This window comes from Dromaius novaehollandiae, chromosome 3 (genome assembly GCF_036370855.1).
Source record: "Dromaius novaehollandiae isolate bDroNov1 chromosome 3, bDroNov1.hap1, whole genome shotgun sequence".
Taxonomy (NCBI): Eukaryota; Metazoa; Chordata; class Aves; order Casuariiformes; family Dromaiidae; genus Dromaius; species Dromaius novaehollandiae.
In genome coordinates this window covers 97844355-97864082 of record NC_088100.1, presented here as the reverse complement: position 1 = coordinate 97864082, position 19728 = coordinate 97844355, and the positions used below count along the sequence as shown (strand labels likewise).

At 41.7% G+C, this 19728-nt stretch overlaps 1 protein-coding gene across 2 annotated transcripts in view; it reads left to right on the top strand.

Annotated features, from left to right (window-relative positions):
• The first annotated feature begins 943 nt into the window (after positions 1 to 943).
• RHOQ (ras homolog family member Q) overlaps positions 944 to 19728 on the top strand; it is a 26577-nt gene continuing 7792 nt past the window's right edge. For both annotated transcript variants that reach the window (XM_064509564.1, XM_064509563.1), the window contains exons 1-4: positions 944 to 1292; positions 1571 to 1629; positions 18137 to 18301; positions 19128 to 19223. In XM_064509564.1, coding sequence (XP_064365634.1) covers positions 1151 to 1292; positions 1571 to 1629; positions 18137 to 18301; positions 19128 to 19223 — 462 coding nt within the window. In that variant the 5' untranslated portion in view covers positions 944 to 1150. The remainder of the gene's footprint in view (positions 1293 to 1570; positions 1630 to 18136; positions 18302 to 19127; positions 19224 to 19728) is intronic.

Genomic DNA, 19728 nt, shown 5'->3' with positions numbered 1-19728 from the left:
GATTTGCATTTATTTTCTGCATCAAGCATGTTCAGGTCAAATAGAAACACAAACTATATTACATAGAGGTCTCCTTGTGCTTTGCATTGCTATGCTCTGTCTCTTGTTATAATTAGTTTGGGCTTATAGCAGAAATCTCAAAATAAATACTGACTAGAAAAGGCAAATGTTTTCTGTTAGTGTAGTCCACATCACTTGAAAATGTGAAGTTGACAACAGAGTGCTGGGGTGAAATCTCAGTGTTATTGAATGGCCTGAGTTTTGCCACTGTTATTAAAGGAAGCATGGTTTCACCCGTAATTCTTCACGCAGCGTCTGTTTTCATTAGACCTTCCTCTGTGGTTCTTCGGGCTTTCAAATATATACTCAGGACTGTTTAGACCACGTGGTAATGTTCACAAACACGTATCCAGTCATGAATTTCAGACCCAAAGACAATAAACTCACTGCTGAAAAACAATCATTTATTTTCCCATCGATTCTTTTCATACTTACCATCTCAGCTACAGGCTAATGCCACAGGATGTGATTTAAGTTTTCTTTGCATCCACGGCGCTGTGATGCGGGGAGGGGGGGGGTTAGGAGGTTAGGAGGTCAGCGCTGGAAACTGAGTGATGCAGCACTGCCAGGTGTCCAGCGGCTTCGCTTTCGTGGGGAAGGAGACGCCTGCAGCGCTGCAGCCACTCCAAGATCGCGTCTGCCGGGGATGGCAGGAGCGGGGCTCTGCCGTGCACGCGTGGGTGGGCAGCGGGGCGCCGCCGGCAAGGGGTGACCGCGCACCCGAGCCGGGCTGGCCCCGGCCCCGGCGCCTGCCGAGCCGAGCCGAGCCGAGCCCCGCCGCCTCCCCGTCGCTTTCAAATCTCCCTCCGGCCCCGGGCGCCCACGCGTGGGGCGCCCCGCCGCCGCCGCGCTCCCCGCCCCGGCCGCGCCCCGCCGCGGGGCCGCCCCCGCCGCCGCCGCGCCCTGCGGGCGGCGGGCAGTTCCCCTGCGCGCTGCCGCCGCGGCCGGGGAAGGCGCTCCCGCCGGGCCCAGCACGGCGGCGGCTGGCGGCGGGGCCGCGCCCGGCGGGGGCGCCCGCTGAGCGGCGGCGATGCCGGGGGGCCCGGCGCGGCGGGGCGCGCCCACGGGGCCATGAGGGCCGGCTCCCGCCATGGCCCATGGCAGCGCCGCGGTCATGCTCAAGTGCGTGGTGGTGGGCGACGGCGCCGTGGGCAAGACGTGCCTGCTGATGAGCTACGCCAACGACGCCTTCCCCGAGGAGTACGTGCCCACCGTCTTCGACCACTACGCAGGTGAGCGCCGCCGGGGCTGCGCGCCGCAGGGCCGCCGCCGCCCCGGCCTCGCCCGCCGGCGGGGTCCGAACCCCCCCGCCCCGCAGCGTCTCCTGGAGCCCGGCCGTTTAACGGTCGCTCTCTCCCCCCCGCCCCGCAGCGTCTCCTGGAGCCCGGCCGTTTAACGGTCGTTCCCCCCCCGCAGCGTCTCCTCGAGCCCGGCCGCTTAACGGTCGTTCCCCCCGCCCCGGTGCCCCGCGGCGGCGTTGGTAGCGACGTGCGTTGTTTCTCCCTTGCAGTCAGCGTCACGGTCGGGGGGAAGCAGTATCTGCTGGGGCTGTACGACACCGCCGGACAGGTGAGTCCTGGCCACCCCCGTCCCCGGCGCGGCGCGGCTCCCGGGGCGGCGGCGGCGGCGGCGCCCGGGGCTGGCTGTCTCGTTGGACGGACTCGCAGCGCTCGCCGGGACTAATCACCCGCTTTCGCGTCGGGCCGCGTTTTTAGGGCGATTGGTAAAAATACGCTTTAAAAGACAATCATCGATCAAACTCTTATGCCCCAGCAAAGGCAGGCGGCCGCGGTGGACTTTATTTTTAGTTCCGAGCGGGCAGGTCCCCGGGAGCCCTCGTCCGCCGGCGCCCATTGGCGCCCGGCGCGCGGCCGTGGGTTTCCCATTGGCGGGTAATGGCATCACCCCGCGCTGCGGGAAGGCATTTTGTCTGGGTCTGCTTGTTACGGCATTGCAACACAGCACTCCCGGGCCTGAGATCATCCCGAGTCGGAGTCCCGGCTCTTCTGGCTCGCCCAAGATGGGGAAATGTACTTTATTCAGCAAACAACGTCAGGTCGGATAGGAACCCAAAGTACTGCAGGCTGGCTTGTTTACGCTCGGCAGCTCTTAAATAACTAAAAAACCTTTTCAGCTGCAAAGGCGGAAGAAAATAAAATGCAATTCTCAGCTACTGTATTTTTTTTCCTGTTCTCCAGAACTCGAATGGCTTTGTTAAGATTATTGCAGGCTGTTGTGAAAGATGCTATGTCAGCATGGGTCTTAAGCAGTTTTAATGACAGATTAAATGTTTGATGTTTGGAGGGCTCCCTGATGTTGTGGTTACTAAAGGGTTCCACTACTAAAGTCTCCTCTTGGTTAGCTTAACTTTCACTGCCCTAGCTGCTGGCACAGCACTGGCTCTGAGGTAGGGTACTCGGAGCTCTTTCCAGATGGCTAATGCTGCAGTCTCCTCAGGAGATGCGGAGCACAATACAGAACGGCTGCATGTTTTTTTGTAAAGTTGTGTGTGTATTCCTCATATTCAGACTTCTTTCAGTGCGAGCGTATGTTTTGATCTTGCATGACCTGTGACATTAGACATGCCTCCCTGTTGTAAAGAAAGAGCAACTAGTCAAATAATCTCATTAAGATAATTCCATAAATTTTTTACCAAGTTATTCCTATACTTAGTTGAACAGCTGATGTCTAAACTACCTTTTCAGATCTGCATATAGCCTTAAGTAAGGGAAGGACCCTTAAGTAAGGGAAGGTGCCAGTCTTTTTTGGGCCTGAAATCAGTAATAAAATTCATTCGAGGAGAAGTATGGGAACCTGCCTCATTTCCAGAAAGCTGCTATCTGACGGGTGAGACTGTTACCAGAAAGAATGGCTTCATGATTGTGATCTCACCGATACAAGCACAAGCTAGTCAAATTCCTACAAACCAAGCTCATTTGTTACTACTGTCACAGTTCTGTTTCTGAGAAGCAAATGGTTCAATATTCAGCTTGTTGTGAAATATTGCTTATAGTATGCTACAAAATAAGGATCTAATGCTTGGGCAAATAATGCATTTGGTAAATATGTATCTATTCTTTTTTAAAATGAGCATTCTAAAATATAATAGAAGCTAGCACCGCTGCATGTATGCATAGCTTGTTTGTGGATGCTGTCTCAAACTGCTTGTGCTGGCCTGTTTCTATTAATGGGAGTGTGTCTCGTTAGCTATGTGTAGCCTTAACTAAGTCATTTTTGTGGTATCCCACTCTGTCTGAATGTGCTGAGTACAAAACCAAATGATCTTTGGCCTCCCCTAAAGCTAGTAGGATAAACTGTCTAATTTGCAGCAAACCGCAAGTGAAGTTATTCCTGTTACACTGAGCAAAACTTTTCAGTGTTAAACTGTATATCCAGATCATGTACAAAATTAAGGTAAGCTCTTTTAAATTACAAGGAGCCAAAATCTTAAGTTTAAATTACAGAATAGTCCCCAATATACCATGGACCAGGTCTTGCTGTCCAAATTCAGAGGAGCCTTAGCTCATGTAGGGTGTTTTAGTGAGGCTATCTTTTGAAATATACCTAGTCTTGGTAAAACTCCCCTTCTAAAGTTATCCCAACAGTTGAGGTTTAAAGGAGTGAGAGAGGGTGGATGGGTGTGCCCCCTGTGTCTGTGCGCCCCTCAGACTGTGTGCGGGTGCATCCCCTGTGTCTGTGGCCTGGAAGGAGGGCTAGCGGCCTTTTATTAGTTGGGATTTTCTGTTCAGTGGAGCTGGCGGACAGAGAGATGGTGAAGGCTCAGAATCTCTGTGAGGAGGAGAAAGCTGGGGATAGGATACCCTGTGGAAAATCTATGGAAAAATGAAAAATCAAAATGTGTAATCTTTCTTGCAGTGCTCTTATGTGGTGGGCCTCTCTCCCTTCAAAGCAAGCGGAGAAATTATCAGAGGCAATGGTATTCAGAAGGTGGCAGGGAATGGGGACAACAGCTGGCAGTAGGTACCCAGGGAGCTTAATCAGACCTGCAGTGATAATAAAATTTTTACCATTATCCTTGTCCTGGTTCAGAAAATTTGGGGAACATGTGGAGTCTGGGGCTGCCCACAAAAGCCCCATCCCAACATCAAGAACAACTGAGGAGATTCTTGTGAGGAATCCTGTAAGTTTTATTATCCCTTTCCATAAAGACCCCAGTCCATCAATTTTATTTTTTCTACTGGTTCATCACAAGAGAGTTTGCTGACAAGACCTTTTTCCCAGAGCCACAGGATAACAGAAAACTTACTTAAAAGCTTTATATATACATATATATATATATATAGTGTACTTATATAAAAAGAAGCTGAAAAGGCATTAGTTGATGGTGCCTTCTCCATGTTGATGAAACAGTATGCTTCATCTGGTACATGCCTGCTGTTTGTACAGACTTTTGTATAGCTTGGATTCTTTACTGCTCAAAGTCCTAGGAATTCTGTGCCAGCATGCATCAGTAAAAAGTCTGTTTCAGTGTTTTTATTTCTAATGCTTTCACCCCCAAATAGTTTTGTCATAAAATACTGGCCTGATAGTACCGTTTTCTCAAAACTTGGCAGCATATGATTATGGTGGTATCTGAGCAGTTCACAAACTTCAGTGCATTTATATTCCTAGCTCCGGGCAGAGTATGTAGAGTCTACCATTTTCATTTTGTGGAGGAAGATGAGTGAGGCAGTAAAGTGAGGTTCAAACTAGGACCAATTCCAAATTAATGCAGGAAGCATGTAGCAGAGCAAGGGTTAAACACCTTTTGATTTCTAGCTGGTGCCCAGCAGGCTCATAGGCCTGAAATACTGACTTTTCTTACCAGACTGTGGGTCTCTTAACTTGTGTGGTTCTGCATTTAGCAGCTTGTGATAGATTTTTGTTTGGCAGAGGGGGCTGTAAGCTTTCGAGTTCATGAGATCCAGTGCTCGTTTCTAGCTTGTTTTTTCTCAATGTATACAGAATCACACACAGTAACTATACTGATCACATAATGCCTTACAACTTTATGAATTTAAAACAGGTTGAGAATAAATCTAGTAAAGTCTCATTTATTTTGGGTTATATATATAGGGGGAATGACACTAGCAGGTCACAAACTGTGTGTGTGTGTGTGTGTGTGTGTGTGTGTGTGTGTGTGTGTGTGTTAATTCAGGCAAACTTTTTTTCTAGCTGAAAATATTAAGGTCCTGGTTCAGCAGAAAATAGCCAGTACAGCTGCTAGACAGTGGAAGCTCCCAGAGCCTGTTTAGTTTTGCAGCTGTGGAGGCTAAGTCCTGCTGCAGGGAGGCAGATGGGAATGAGGTCCCAATGGTGGCCATACCATACTTGAGAAGACATTCCACAGGCAATTCCTCGCAGAGGTGGAGCCTGCAGCTCCTTTTAGCCTTATTGCTGTACATGGCCGTTCACTGAGACCAATGAGACTGCATGAATTTGGAGTAGGTCATAGTTTGTCTGGATCTCAATTTACCCCCTTACTCCTCCTCCCCCACAAAATGAGAACTATAGACCCTACCTCTGCCCAGAGCTGACGGTATAAATACACTGAAGTTTGTGAATTGCTCATGATACTGATGCTTGGATGCCTTTGGCTTTGTAATAGCCTCTTCTGCTCTAAGAGAGTAACTGTGTGTGTCAGTACAGATCTCTATGGATTAGGGGTACATGGCAAAATTACCCTGGGAAGGGAACCTTGACTTCATCAGGAGTCTCGGAGCTCTACCATTTTAGAGTACTTTTGAACTAGTAATAAGTGATTATCATTTTGATCTTACATAATACCAAAAATAATACCCTGATACTGCCAGGTTTCATGATATTAAAACTTTGGGAGAAAGTTCTTCAAGGCTTTACAAAGAGAGGTGTGCTGTTTGTACCCTTGCCAAACCCCAAATGATCTGAGTAAGTGGGAGGTGGGAGGACACACAGGATTTGCCTCTTGGCAGTTCTACTCCATAGCGAAGGATGCTACTCAAAATGGCACTTAAGAGTCCATCCTCCTCTCCATCTCTTTTGATATGGGGTTTTCATTTACAGCATGGTCCCTCTCCTCGTATGTGTGCTGACCCCATACTCCTGGAAGCCTTGCTCTGTGTGTGTGCTTTGCTGTAAAGGACTGTCAGTAACTGGAGGGAAGACAGGCAAGATGCAGGAGCAGAGCTCCTGCTGTGCTGGTCCTGGTGCCCCAGGAAGAGAGGCATGGTAGGGCTGTCTGGTGCAGGTTTGGCCAGATGCCCAGCATCTGGGCAGTACAGAGTGGGGTACAGAAGTAGTAAAATGGCCATTACTGTGGTACAGTGCATAATAATAATCTTTCAGTATCACTTAAATTTACTGTTATGATACTAGTACAGTCTGTTTATGTTGCCCACTGCTGATTAAAAATTCTTACATGCTGAAAGGGGACGAATGCTGAAGTAAACAGTGTTCCTGGAACGTCAGCTTTCCCACTTTTGACTATATCTCTGCCTAAAAGGCCTATTATGTTTGTAGGGCAAGTTGTACATCTGATACAGTAAAACCCTTGGTGCCTTCTCAACCCTCACCAAAACAGTAGGAGCAAAACTGAATATGAGATCAAGCTGCTTCTTGGTTTCTCTCAGCTCAGATATTGGTGGCTACTGTTGTAGCTGCAGCCATCTTAATTCAGGTACTCTGACTTTTTTGCTGTAACTTAGTCCCTGATGTTAAAAGCAATTTTCTATTAAAGCTGGTCAGACTGTTGAGGTGCATAAAGCTAATGCAAATATTGTTAGAAAGATCACTGCCTGCGTTAAGACCAGGCTTGAAAACAAATGATTATAACTGTAAATGTGCTTGTGGGAAAGGGGAATGGATAAGAGTATGGTTACAAAAATGTATGGTCACAAAACTTGCAGTGGTTGCTATAAATAAAACAAGGGATAGCAGTAATCCTTGTAATCCTTGCTGGCTATTTGTCTTGGCTTTGGTAGGTAGCCCTGGTCTAGTAAGTACCAATTCAATATCCCACAGAAGGGAGAGGCAGCTGCTGATCATTTTGGCTGCTCTGTTGTGAAATAGAATTTTCTTTACTTACACCACAGCTATTTCTTCTGTGTTGTATATACAGCTCAGCTGTAGGGTCACAGACAAACGTGGAGCATGCGAGCACGATTCCACGGAACACAAAGCCTGTGGAGTTGTAAATATTTAAATCTATAACATGATTTTGGCAGATCTAAAAATTAAACGTTGGGAATTAACATTGTTTCCCCATTGAGTTCCCCCTTGCACCTCCTTTCTCCCATTTATATTTTCCCTTGCTCCCATTATATTGTCACGGCCAAGCTGGCAGCTACTGCTGGGAACCTGTGAACTCATTCTAGGCCAGTGCTCTATCCTGTGAATAGCTCAGCCTCTGCTGAAGCTGGTGTGTGCTTAAGGATGCTGCCAGCCATGTAGACTTAACGGCCCTGCAGCAACAACTGGATGTAAGCAGATTATTTTAAAGTCTGAATGTGCCCTCTGCAATTTAAGCTTTTCAAGGCAAAAGAAAGAAGTGATCTATGTGGGCTTATGATCTGTATGTTGAGAGTTCTGTAAACAAATACTTAAGCAAAGACATACTTTCTCTTTAAAAAGACTCTTGACTCTGGATCTTCAGACTGACTTTAAAAATGGTTTTTGAATAATATTAATACCAGTGCAAAGTTTACATTCAAATACCTCATTGTTAACTGTGATTCACACTTTAAAAGTGTCATATTTTTCTTAGAAAGATAGGAAAGTACAGTTATCATGAGATGGGGAGACTCAGGATGAGAGATACTGCTCTAAATTTCCAAAAGCATCCACTAAATAAATGTGCCAAACTCAAGACAGTTATGTTTAATTTCCACAGTGTGAAAAGCCCCAAAGCACTTCTGAAAATCAGAACTGAGTTATCATAACTAAAATGTAAGGGCTGTGTTTGAAAATGAAGATCTAAAATGCCTTGGCCAAATTAACAGTAAGTTAATGGCAGAACTGAGTAGAGAACCCAGAGCAAACCAAGTGTGAGAGGTTCTCTAAAACTTCACTTTGTGATGTTACAAGCACATTTTCATGAAGTCCACTGATCTAGAAAGACTCTTGCTAAACATTGATTGTGTGGTCAGGTAAAAATCCCTCTTTTCTGGGTTAAGAGTCAGTAAATATCCCTTAATGTGAAACAGAGTTCTCTCTGAATTTCACTCGTTTATAATTTCTTTGAGATACAGTGACACCTCTCAACATTCTCCAACTATCACAGTCCAAAAAGGCAATACTGAATACAAACAATAACTATTGCTCTGCTAATGTAATGTTACTGCATATCCTCTTATTTCCTGGCTTCATTTTAAGATGATATGCACACCTGTAATCATTTAATTATCACATAATCTACAACTGTCCTGAAGGAAGCAAGAATGATAAAATGAGACAACTGTGTATAGGTGGTAAAAGCTGGCATAGTTTTTCTGATAGAGGACATATGAGACCTGTGGAAATTTTTGGAAGGTCTGTAGTCATACTTCTTGACTGAAATCTGTTTCCTTTGGAAAGGACTCTTCATATTTCAGTAAATATAAAAAGTACCAAAAATGTACTACTTTTCATTTATAGTCTTAACTGTATCCTGAGCCTCCAAACTACCTCTTAAAACAAGCTAAATCTAATTTAGAGTACAGCCTCCATAGCTAAGACCTACTTTCTCCTAGTCAAAATACTTTAAGTCCTTTTTTCATTGTTTCTTGCCATGTATATTAGGGTCTGATCCAAAGCTCTGTGCCAGCAGGCACCCTATTGCTGATTTCAGTATGCTTTGTTCCAGATCCTTTATTGAGAGCATATGGACAAAATGAACATAAAACTTAACTTCAGCAATACTGACGGTTTGTCAGTCCCAGGCATTCAAAATGATGAGTCAGCTGCTCTATCCTCAGACACCACTGTGAAGTACCTTAAAAACTATGAAATAAAAATCCTTTGAGACGTTTTCTTTTGCCCTTTGCTGTGTATGTTTTTTCTTTAAGCCTTTGGGCTTTGTGTGTCAAGTTTTCTCTATACCTGTGGGAGACTAAAAATTTATCTTTCATTTTAAGGTGAAAAGGATGTGATTTTTCTTCATATAATCATGAGACTCCAGGGACTCAAGCTTTAAAAAAATAATATAAAACACACTGATTTCAAGTCCTGCAGTTTTATTGTGAATTACAAAAGAAAGTATTACTAAAATGGGTAGTTTGGGACAGAGCTTCAGAACATTTTTGACCTTTAAATTAGGAGTTACGTTTCTAACAGAACTGTCCCTCCTCTAATTAAAAAACACAAAATGGGGGAGAGGAGGGAAATTGAACATTTTTACTGCTTTGTTCTATGTTTTTATAAGCAGTTTATTGGTTTGGATTGGTGATTGGATGATTTGTGTTAAGAAAAATGTGTCCAAATGCCAAATGACACTTCCAGCAGTTCTGAAAAGGTTATGTGATTTGACTGGTTAGCTGCTACAGTTATCATTTCCTTTTAATGTTGTTCTGTACTGCATCAATTTTGCGGCACATGTGCAATAATTCTTTGCAATGGCCCGCACTTGCTGGTGGGTTTGTAAAAAAAAAAAAAAAGAAAAAAAAAAAAAAATCCAGGTGGCACTATTATTTTCCAGAACAGAGGAACATTAATCAGCATCCTAGGTGAGCTTATTACTTTAGATAAATCAAACACAGGCTGAACCTGCCTCAAGCAGCTTACACTTTAAATTAGATGTAGCAGTGAATGCTGAAAGATCATCTGTAGGACCTATTGCTACTTCCTTGTTGGGTTAGATTTCCAATCGGGATGGAGAAGCTGAATGAATAGTGGATAGATGCCAGGAATGATCTGGGCTGCATCTTTACTTGTCTCCAGCAGACAGACCAGCCATGGGTAGTGAGATGGCTTACATATTCTTCACTTAAGAAAGACAAACCCTAGGCAGTTTTCCAGTTGCCTTTTCATCTGCTGCAGCGAAATCACTGGGTGTTTTACCATATTCCTCACTGGAAGCTGTTAGCCCTGTGCTGTGCGCTACTGACAAATCAGGACTTGACATAAACTGTGTGCAGAAGACTCTTAGGAACTCCTTTAATTCCAGAAAGTCTTTCATTTATAAAATGTGTGCATGATGGCACTGGTACTCTGTCACTGTGTGTCCTCTTAATAGTCGCACGATGGGATTTAATCTTGAGGAATCAGTCTAAACTCTTACTCATCTATCTTAAAAAGCTGTTTCTCAACATTGGACTTTGGAACATGCTTTTGGGTTTTGTTTGTAGAAAGTAAAAGAGAATGGGATATGTAACTGGTCAGTCCTGCTTGTCCAAACAGGGTTTATATAGTTAGTTAATGAAAATACATGTTTGATAATGATATGGATAACTATATTAAACCATCTTTATTCCATAGAGGCAAAACAGATTTCTTGATGGTCATATCCTTCTGTAAGAATGCAGTGAAAGGACCTATCTTTTCCAAGAGCAGATTCTGCAGAGGATCTGACCCGATCCTCTGGCCCAGAGTACATTTGGGGATTGGTTTGTTTTTTTTCTGATTCCCCATGAGGGAAAAGAATGAAAACTCCTGATTGGTCCATGGCTGCAGTCACCAAACCTGGGGTGAATTCCTTTCCTGGAGAAAGTGAAAATCCAGTGTGGGAAGAATGCTATTCGGAAGTTCACTGACTCTGAGAAAGAAACCAGCACAGCAACTCACAACAGCCATGCGATTTTTCATGGATAATGAGTGGAAGGGCTTGCCAGCACCAATTATTCTGCTACTTCTTAGGAGTTCCACATTGGATCAGCAGCTGATACAGGTGTTTAAGGGAAACTGTGCTTGCTGAAATTGCTTACAGTCAGTTGAATCCATGTTATGCTGTTGCAGACTCTAAAATAATAAGCCTTCAGAGAAAATTCAGAAACTCCTACTTTTAGAAAGCCATGAAGAAGTCAGCAAGGTCAAGTTACTGTTGTGATAGAGAGGAGAGAGGGAGTGTACTGTTAAAACTGTCTAGGCAGTAGTTTAACATCATCACATGGCAAAATGCAAGAATTAAATGGTATTTGATTCCACATTAAACAAAGCTCAATCTTGACCACTTAAAGGCAAATTATGTATAATAAAGGGAATATTCTGCCCTTCTTGTCTTTAATATTCAAAAAATCATCTTAATAAGCTCCATCTTCCAGCTAGTTATTTCTCTCTCTATAAAAAAGCTTTTCAGACATGTAAGCAGCTGCATAGTCCTCAAATATGCTGGAAGGAAACTTCTATCAAAAAAAAAAAAAAAAACTGGGCTTTTTCAATGTATAATTCATACCTGCTTTGAACAGTCCTCCTCATAGGAATTTAGAGATGGATTTAGATTAGCTTACCTCATTTTTAGAATACAATGAGAGAGCATTACCCTGTATTCTTGCAGCCTTTTCTATAAATTACAAATAGATGATGGACCCAAATGAGCAGCTTTCTGCATTCCTTGGGAAACCTTTGTTAACCAGCCACAACATGCTTCATTTAGAAATGCAAGCGGTATCCCCAGAAGCCTGCAAAGAGATAGAGGGTCTGTAGTATACCTTTTCCCAGCAGCCAGGGAATAATCACCAGATCTTGTTTTGCATGTTCAGAAGCTAGTGGCTGCAGACTTTATGCAAGTGAAAAAACAAGCATAGCGATCAGTGTAATAAGGCTTTGATGGTGACTGCAGAATTGGACAAGCAGTCATTTTATGGCAATGCTGTGTCAGACCAAATTGCAACTTGCCAAATGGGCCTGCAGTAGAGGTGTCTCGTGAGTGGCAGTACCAGGATGACGGCGTGCCACCTGCCTTTGCTGCAAAGGGATATGGAGTATATGTAGGCTGCGCTGAAAATGTTCACAGTTTTTGCAGCCAGGGAAGCAATTTGTGCTTTGTATAGGGCCGTTACAAACCACTTCCCTCTCTCTCCTCCCCCACCCATGTATCTAGGAGAATCAAAAACCAGAGTGTGATTCAGCTGGTTAAAATCTGTTTCCTGGTCTGCTTCTGGAGTAGACAGTTGCTCATGGAGGCTTTGCTTGGTGCTTACGGCAAAGCTGCAGATCAGCCTTTAGTTCCAAATAAGCTGTGGGAGACTTTAGGATTTGCTCACTGGGATAACTACGAGCTGCTTTTAAGTCCCTGGGGCACGTTAGACACAACAGCGACTATGGTTCAGTCAGTATGTTTAGTATTTCCCAGAATATTGCAGGAGCCATTTTTGAAATGGAAATCTCAGGGAAGAAAACTATCAGCAATGCAATCTTGAAGGATAGCTTTGAAATGCACTCCAAAATGGTAAAATTAAAGCACAGCAATTCAAACTGAGAGAGGACCTTTAGATGGTCATGACCAAGCTCTACTATGAAATGGATTATAACTTAGACCTATAGCTGCGATTTTGCTTCACAGAAACCAGCTCTAGTTATGTTCGCATGCCTCACTAAGACCCTTTGAGCAGCAGTAGTCTTTACCCTTCACTACATGAAGGTTGGATTCCTCTAGCAACACAGCCTGATGTCTATTTTTGGCTTCCCCTCTAAAAACAGATGGTTGGGAGTGAGAACCTCCTCTTATGATTGCTGTTGTAAGCTGTGAAAGCAACAGATGGTTGCTAACACAGAGATCACAAACCCACAGTTGTCAAGTTCCAGCTTTTCTTCCAGAGCAGTGCAAGCTTTACCTCCTCCCTGCCCCCCATCTTATACCTTCTTAGGATATAAAAGAAATACACTTATCCTTTTGTTATAAGACTATGTCAGTATTACGCGGAGATGTATAGTTAAATTTCTTTCCTAAATTGCAAGACACACAAAATCCTTAACTTCTTTGGTTTCATAAGAGTACAACAGACCAGGCCTGGATTAAAACATAAGCACAACACACCTTGCCACTAATGCTATGACATTTAAGAATTTGGTTTCTCTTATTTGTTTAAAGAAGCCCGTCCTCATATTTGTGAGAGAAAAATCAAACAGATCTAGATTAAAATCTTTTGATGACCTTTAATAGCAGATCCAAGAGGTGTATATTTCCGCAAACATCTTGTCAAGGTGCCGGAAGGTATTGACTACAAAGAAGGCTTCTCTAATTATCTTTCACCTCTCCAAATGGTAGAGAGAGAGAGACCCTAATATCATTCCAGACGAGAAAGAGGCCTGTGGTCTCACTTCACTAAGAGAGGGGTAAGGATCACTGTCTCCATCACTTTAACTTGGTCAGGGGGAAAGGTGATATGATAATACAGGGGAGCTACACAGGCTCTAGTAATGTGAGATCTCAGGTATGACTGCACCTCTTATTTCAGTTTCATAATAAATAGGAGCAAATACTGCTTTTTGTGGGTCAAGAAGGTTGCCCAGAGAATTACTGGACTTCAGTGTGTCTTAATTTATTTTTAAAAAATATCCCATTGCACATAAGCTATGTACATCAAAGGCTTTTGGAGTACTTTGCAAAGACTAATGTGTTATTAAGCCAGTAAACCCCTATGGGGCACCCTAACAGATGGGAAGATGCAAGTAAAGAGAGGATAATAATTTACTCAGGGCTACAAAATATGTCAGTGGCAGAGTTGGGAATACAGTTTGTGTGTTTTTAACCATGCCTTCCAGCTCACATCCATGGAAATGGGCAAAAGTATTAATTTAAAATCAATTATATAACTTGCTCGAAATGCAGCAGTGCATCCTGCTTTCAGTCTGAGCAAACCCTTGAAATGAAGAACAATATTCTCCTGCAGAATTGCAAGACTGTTCTTCCGTCTACAGGCAAAAAGTTCCTAGAGACCTCTTTTTCTGAGCAGCTAAAGGTCAGGAAAAGAAACAGCCAGGTTTTGGATGTGCTAAAACAAATCCATCCAAACATCCACAGTACAGTGAAATTCAGTGATTCAGTATTCCAATACAAGGCAAAAGAAAAACCCAAAGAGAGGTGGATTATTAGGTACTATACCAGATGGAAAAACAGACATAAAGGAGAGATTTTAAACAGCTAAAATAGAGGAAATGCTAGATTTACCTTTAGAAAATTAAAATCGGGGAAAACAAAATTTTAAAAGTATGAATTTCCTTTCTTCCCTCTTACCAAAAAAAAAAAAAAAACCAAAAAAAAAAAAATAGGCCTCCCCAGTTTGTAGTTGAGAAGCTGAGACAAATCACTAGTTCCTGCATCTTGTAGGAACTGTTCCCTATTGGCAGCTGTCTCGAGGTATCACAGTGATACCAAAGGACAGTCTTGTTGCAATGTAATACCTTTTACAGGGTGTCCATAAAGGACTGAAGCTCTGTATAACGTTAATTCAGCCGATACACTTGCATCCAATGTGCTGAAAGTTGTTATTACAATTCTTATATTTTCATCATGTTTTCTTATCTGTATTCATCTGCTTCAGCAGATGGCAGACAATATTGTTTTAAAGTCCCGAGTATATTGGAGAATGAGCTACCTCACTACACTGGATTTTTTGAGAAGTGTGCTGTACATTATTGATCCTCAGTGGATTTCTTGCCCATCATATTCATATTCTTAAAATATTCCAGTTAAATTTTTAAAATGTTTTTAATGCCCCAAAATACATGCAGTGCCGCCCCAAATTAGATTGGAAATTTAATTGCTGTGAAGTGTGCTGTGTGCACTCAAATTGGAATTTATGTTGACTGACTCGTATAATTAGATTTTGCCATTGCATTTAATTTTAGAATAAAGTACATTTATTTCATTTACACTAGATTCAGGAAATAAATTATAGTTGAAGCAATCAGATTTTTGCCGGCTTCTCTAATATGCAGTCTAAATTCATATAGTATTTCTTATGCTTCTACTAAGTGCAGCAATTATTTATGTCTAATACATGAGAGAAAGTTTTCAGTTTTTGATTATTATTTCTGAGGGTTGTTGAGGAGTGGAATGAGTCTTCTTTAGCATAGATGGACTACTAGATGTTGGTAATATTTAAGCCATGATCTGCCTTAGGAGGATCCAGGACTAGTCTAATCATCATAGTACTGAATGTGGTGGGAGGCTGTATTAGAATTATGGGTCACATTAAAACAACTGGTGGTAGGCCACTATTAGTATCAGTATGAACATAATTTTTGTAGCATAGACAGGGCTTAAATAAGAGATGCCTGACAGCATTGACTTGTTTCAACCAGCAGCATTGGTGGGTGTAGCCAAATTCTCTGATAATTTAAGTAAGCAGAAGTGTAGTCAAGTTACTGTAGTGAATACCATGTACAGCTCTGGCTGTGGTACATAAAGCATCCAATCACACTGTAGCTGTCTTCAGTTTAACACTGTAATTACACAGCATGGACCCGTAGCTGGCCCACTGCAGAAGGAATGGGATATAAATCAAAAAGCATATTAACAGATGCAGGAACAGGAAAGGAGTTGAGCAATGCACACTGCTTAAAAAGCAGTGAAATTGTTCACTTCCAGATGTCCACTGATAAACACTTAGGAAGTGAGGTGCAGTACCAAGATGTGGATGAATGTACAAAGATTAGTATCCAATAGGGCTTAAAAAGACAAACTAAATATGCAAGTTTTAAAGTACGTCATGCAAATGTAATCTGCCTTTGAGATCTGAAAATGATTAGTATTTACCATGCATAAAAGGTCTGTCTGCAACTTGAAATGGATTAACTAGGGTCACTGGACTAACAGTAATTTCTGGTGACAGTGAAATGCTTTCACCATTCCAATATTTAATGCAGACAGTGCTCTAATTACTGTAACCCGGGATAAGACTTTGTAGTGAAGGCAACTCTTTAGTGGTGGGAATAAATTATGATTGTAAACTAGGATTTCTTTCAGTTACTTTTTAAAAAAAATTTTTTTAGTTACTTTTTCAGTAATACCCAACATATGATTTAGTAAAGCTGAATTTGAGAGTGATTGACTGATCTGCCTGCATGTTCTTGCATACTATATGAAGATTTTATACTCCAGGGACGAGTCTAATTTGCAGTTGAGAATCTTCTTTTAGGATTTTGATCTCCACTTGAGAAAACAGAGTAGCTACCCTGAGCAGGCTCTACCTACATTAAGTAGTACAAGTGAAACATAAAATACACACTTAAAAAACTGAATGTTGAATAGTTTCGAGTTCTTGTGATTTTTTTAAAACTTTATTTCTGCCTTCTGTGGTAAATACCACTTAGGTTGCAGCCGTGATGACCAGGTTTTTCTTGTGGAGCAGGATAGGAGCTGACATTAATAGAGAAACAACTGGTCTCCAAAAAGGCCCATCAAATATTTCATCTACTGTGGTTGCAAAATTGTGTAACCATGTTTACAGATAAGCATGGTCTACCTTATTGACAAAACTGTAGCACATGCAAGACTGGCTGTGTCTATATAGCCAGAGTTACACATGAGAATATGGATTACAAATAAGAATATTCTGAAAACAGACACTGTAGAGTACTGGCAAATGACCACCTCCTTACACAGGCACACTCCTAGAGTGTATGTTCTCATATGTCTTTTCTCCATTTCATGACAGGAGAAACGCTCTTTTCCCATAGGTGTCCCCTTCCAAAAGAAAAGATGGTCTAGCAGAAACTATTCTGTGGAAGTTCTCATGTGTTTTCTGAAATTCTAGTGATACAGTCTTTCAAACTTAACAGTTAGTCAATGAAGGCCTTTTTGAGGGTGCAACTGTACATTTAATATTTGTTAATGTGACAGTTGCCAAGGAAATGAAAATTGAATTTTCTGGCTTGTTTCAAACATGGAGTTGAATTACACTTCTGTCTTTGCATTTAATGAACAAATCGTTCCAATATTTGTGAGATTTAATTAAGATGGGGAGCTTACATGGGGAAGAGGGAGGCAGCTGCAGCCCACTGATTAACCCTGCACTGGTGTTTGCTGTGGAAAAGAGATTCCAAAACCAGCATTCTTTGCTGTCTGTGCAATGCCTGGGCTGTATCTTTTTTATTTATGTTAAAAAAAAAAAAAAGTGTGAGGTAGGAACAGCAGGGCTGTTCAGTGCCATAGACCAAAACAAGCCTTGCAGAGAGAAGATGGGGCTTGTTCCCTCCTGCCCTTAGCCAAAAAATGTGGTGAAAGCCACTTTCCATCTTTCCTCCTGGAGGGACTCTTCCTATTTTACAGTAGGGACAATGCTGCTAGGTACTTCTGTTGCTAAGGTATTCCATGCCTTTGCAGTAAGACTTTAATGCTATGGCTGTAAATGACAGCAATAATAACCTTTTCACACTTACACACCTTTATCCTTCTCCTTGCCCTGTAAGAGGGTATTAATGTCTTTTGGGTGGCCTTTTCCTCTGATAAACACTATCTTGCTCTTTAATTTTTGCTCTGTAACACACACTTGCTCTTTAATTTCTGTTCCTTCCCAATGTTAGCTGGGGTTACTATGCTTACAGAAAGCAGAGACTAGACAAAGGAATTGCCTTCTGATCCCTACCGTGTCTGACCTGATCGTCAGCAATGAGACGGTACAGTTTTCAAGCAACAGAAAGAAACTTCTAAGGAAGGACTTAATATCACCTCAAGTCAAGTTCCAAAAGAGAAGAGGCCCTAGGTAAAGTGCATTGAACAGCTGTAATGTAGCCTAGCCTAGCCTAGCCTAGCCTAGCCAGATTGCTCTATGGCAGGCACATCTGTTTATTTCTCTTTGGTCAAACAAATCCTAGCCTTTGCTCTGCAAGTATATTTTAACCATAAATAAACCTTTTTTTTTCTTTCTTTAAATGAAAGCTTTTTAAAGGATAGTCTTCTGTATATCTTATTTCTGTATATCTTATTACAGAGGTAAGTTGCTACTGCTGGTAACACAGCCAAAGGGTTTTTTTTTCATATTTATATTCACATATAATTACCTTCGTATGCAGATTTTGCACTAACAGCCACACCAACTAAACTAGAATAGTTGTAAACAGTCAAAGTTTGCTTCAGCAAACTTCCTGAAATATGAATACAGTTCCTGAATATAACTGTTAAAATGAACAAAAATATAAGCAACAGTTTAACATTGCAGATAACAGAATTTTTCTTTCTCAGGAAGACTATGATCGTCTGAGACCTTTATCTTATCCTATGACCGATGTCTTCCTTATCTGCTTCTCAGTGGTAAACCCTGCTTCATTTCAAAATGTGAAGGAAGAGTGGGTACCGGAGTTAAAGGAATATGCACCTAATGTACCCTTTTTATTAGTAGGAACACAGGTATATCTGGTTCTCTTCTACTTTATTTAAATATTTCAGATCACTCTATCGTGCCCTTTCTTTGGGCTTGGAGTGCTAGCAGCAGGACCTGAGCAGCACCTCCTTTTGGCTTTGGAGGAACTACTCTAATGAAAAAACCTAGATCTGTGGTGCTCTCTAATGAGCCCCCTCCATTTTGTTAAAACAAATGCATTGCTACATGAGTATGGAGGGATCTTAAAATGGGTTGCTAGATTGGCTGCATTTTGCTATGTGACTTTATAAAACGTCATGGGACTTACCAAATAAAAATGCCTGTTCATATTAATGTGGTACTGTTATATGAATAAAGATTATTCATGTAATAACATGGGGAGGGGTATTAGAATTACTTTGGTCTGCAGCTCTTGGTCAGATCCAGTATTTGCTGAAGCTAAGGAGCAAGGGGAAAGGTGAGATAATTTCCTCTTGCTTTTTGTGGGCTGTGAACTGGACTTCAATTACAAGGTGACCCACGTTGCTATTATGTTTGTGTAGTCTTGCTGTCACTTCTGGATATACATCCTGAGATAACCACATCTAATTGAAAAGCTGAATTAGGAAATAAATGTTTACTCTTTCTGGATTAAAGGTAGTTAACAGCCTAAATTTCCAGGGCTTTTACATCAGTAAGGATCCATGTTCTGAACTGTAATATGACTCCATTTTTTATACAAGTAGTACTGCATTAAATAAATAATTTTGCATTATTTTTAAAGCAAAAAAAAAAAGAGGGTATCACATAGCTTGCAGACTTCTGTTTAAAATGAGTATAGTTATTGCACATGACTGCAATCTTTCTTGCTAGATTGATCTTCGTGATGACCCAAAAACTCTGGCAAGACTGAATGATATGAAAGAGAAGCCTGTATCTGTGGATCAAGGACAGAAGTTAGCAAAAGAGGTAAACTGGATACTCCTAAATGAAACTGAGTAGCAAAGAAACAAAAAACCTATTTCCAGTTGACTTTTTCCTTCTTTATTGTTTTGCCCATTTCTTTTACTTGTCAACATATGAAATCTCATGACTGCTTATCAGTAAACAAGATTTAACTATATTGTTGAATAAAACTAACAAGCATACTTATGTAATAGCATTTCCCTATTAGTAATGGTTCTAACTTTGTATGTATAAACGCAGTAAGAACTACGTAAGCACGAGTCGGAGATAATTAGAATGTTGGAAGCATCTTCAGGAAATTACTTCAGAATGCTATACCACCCTTTTAACACACTGGGTGGGCTCTGTGTATCAGGACACTTATAAAGACGTATTTTTGAAACATAAATTGGTCATGTAATTCTTTTTTTGCTATTTACATTAATTATCAAAAATGTCAGAGGTTTCTACTGCCAATCCAAAGAGCTGCTTTAACATGCTTCCTTCTGAAACTAAACCAAATAAATTG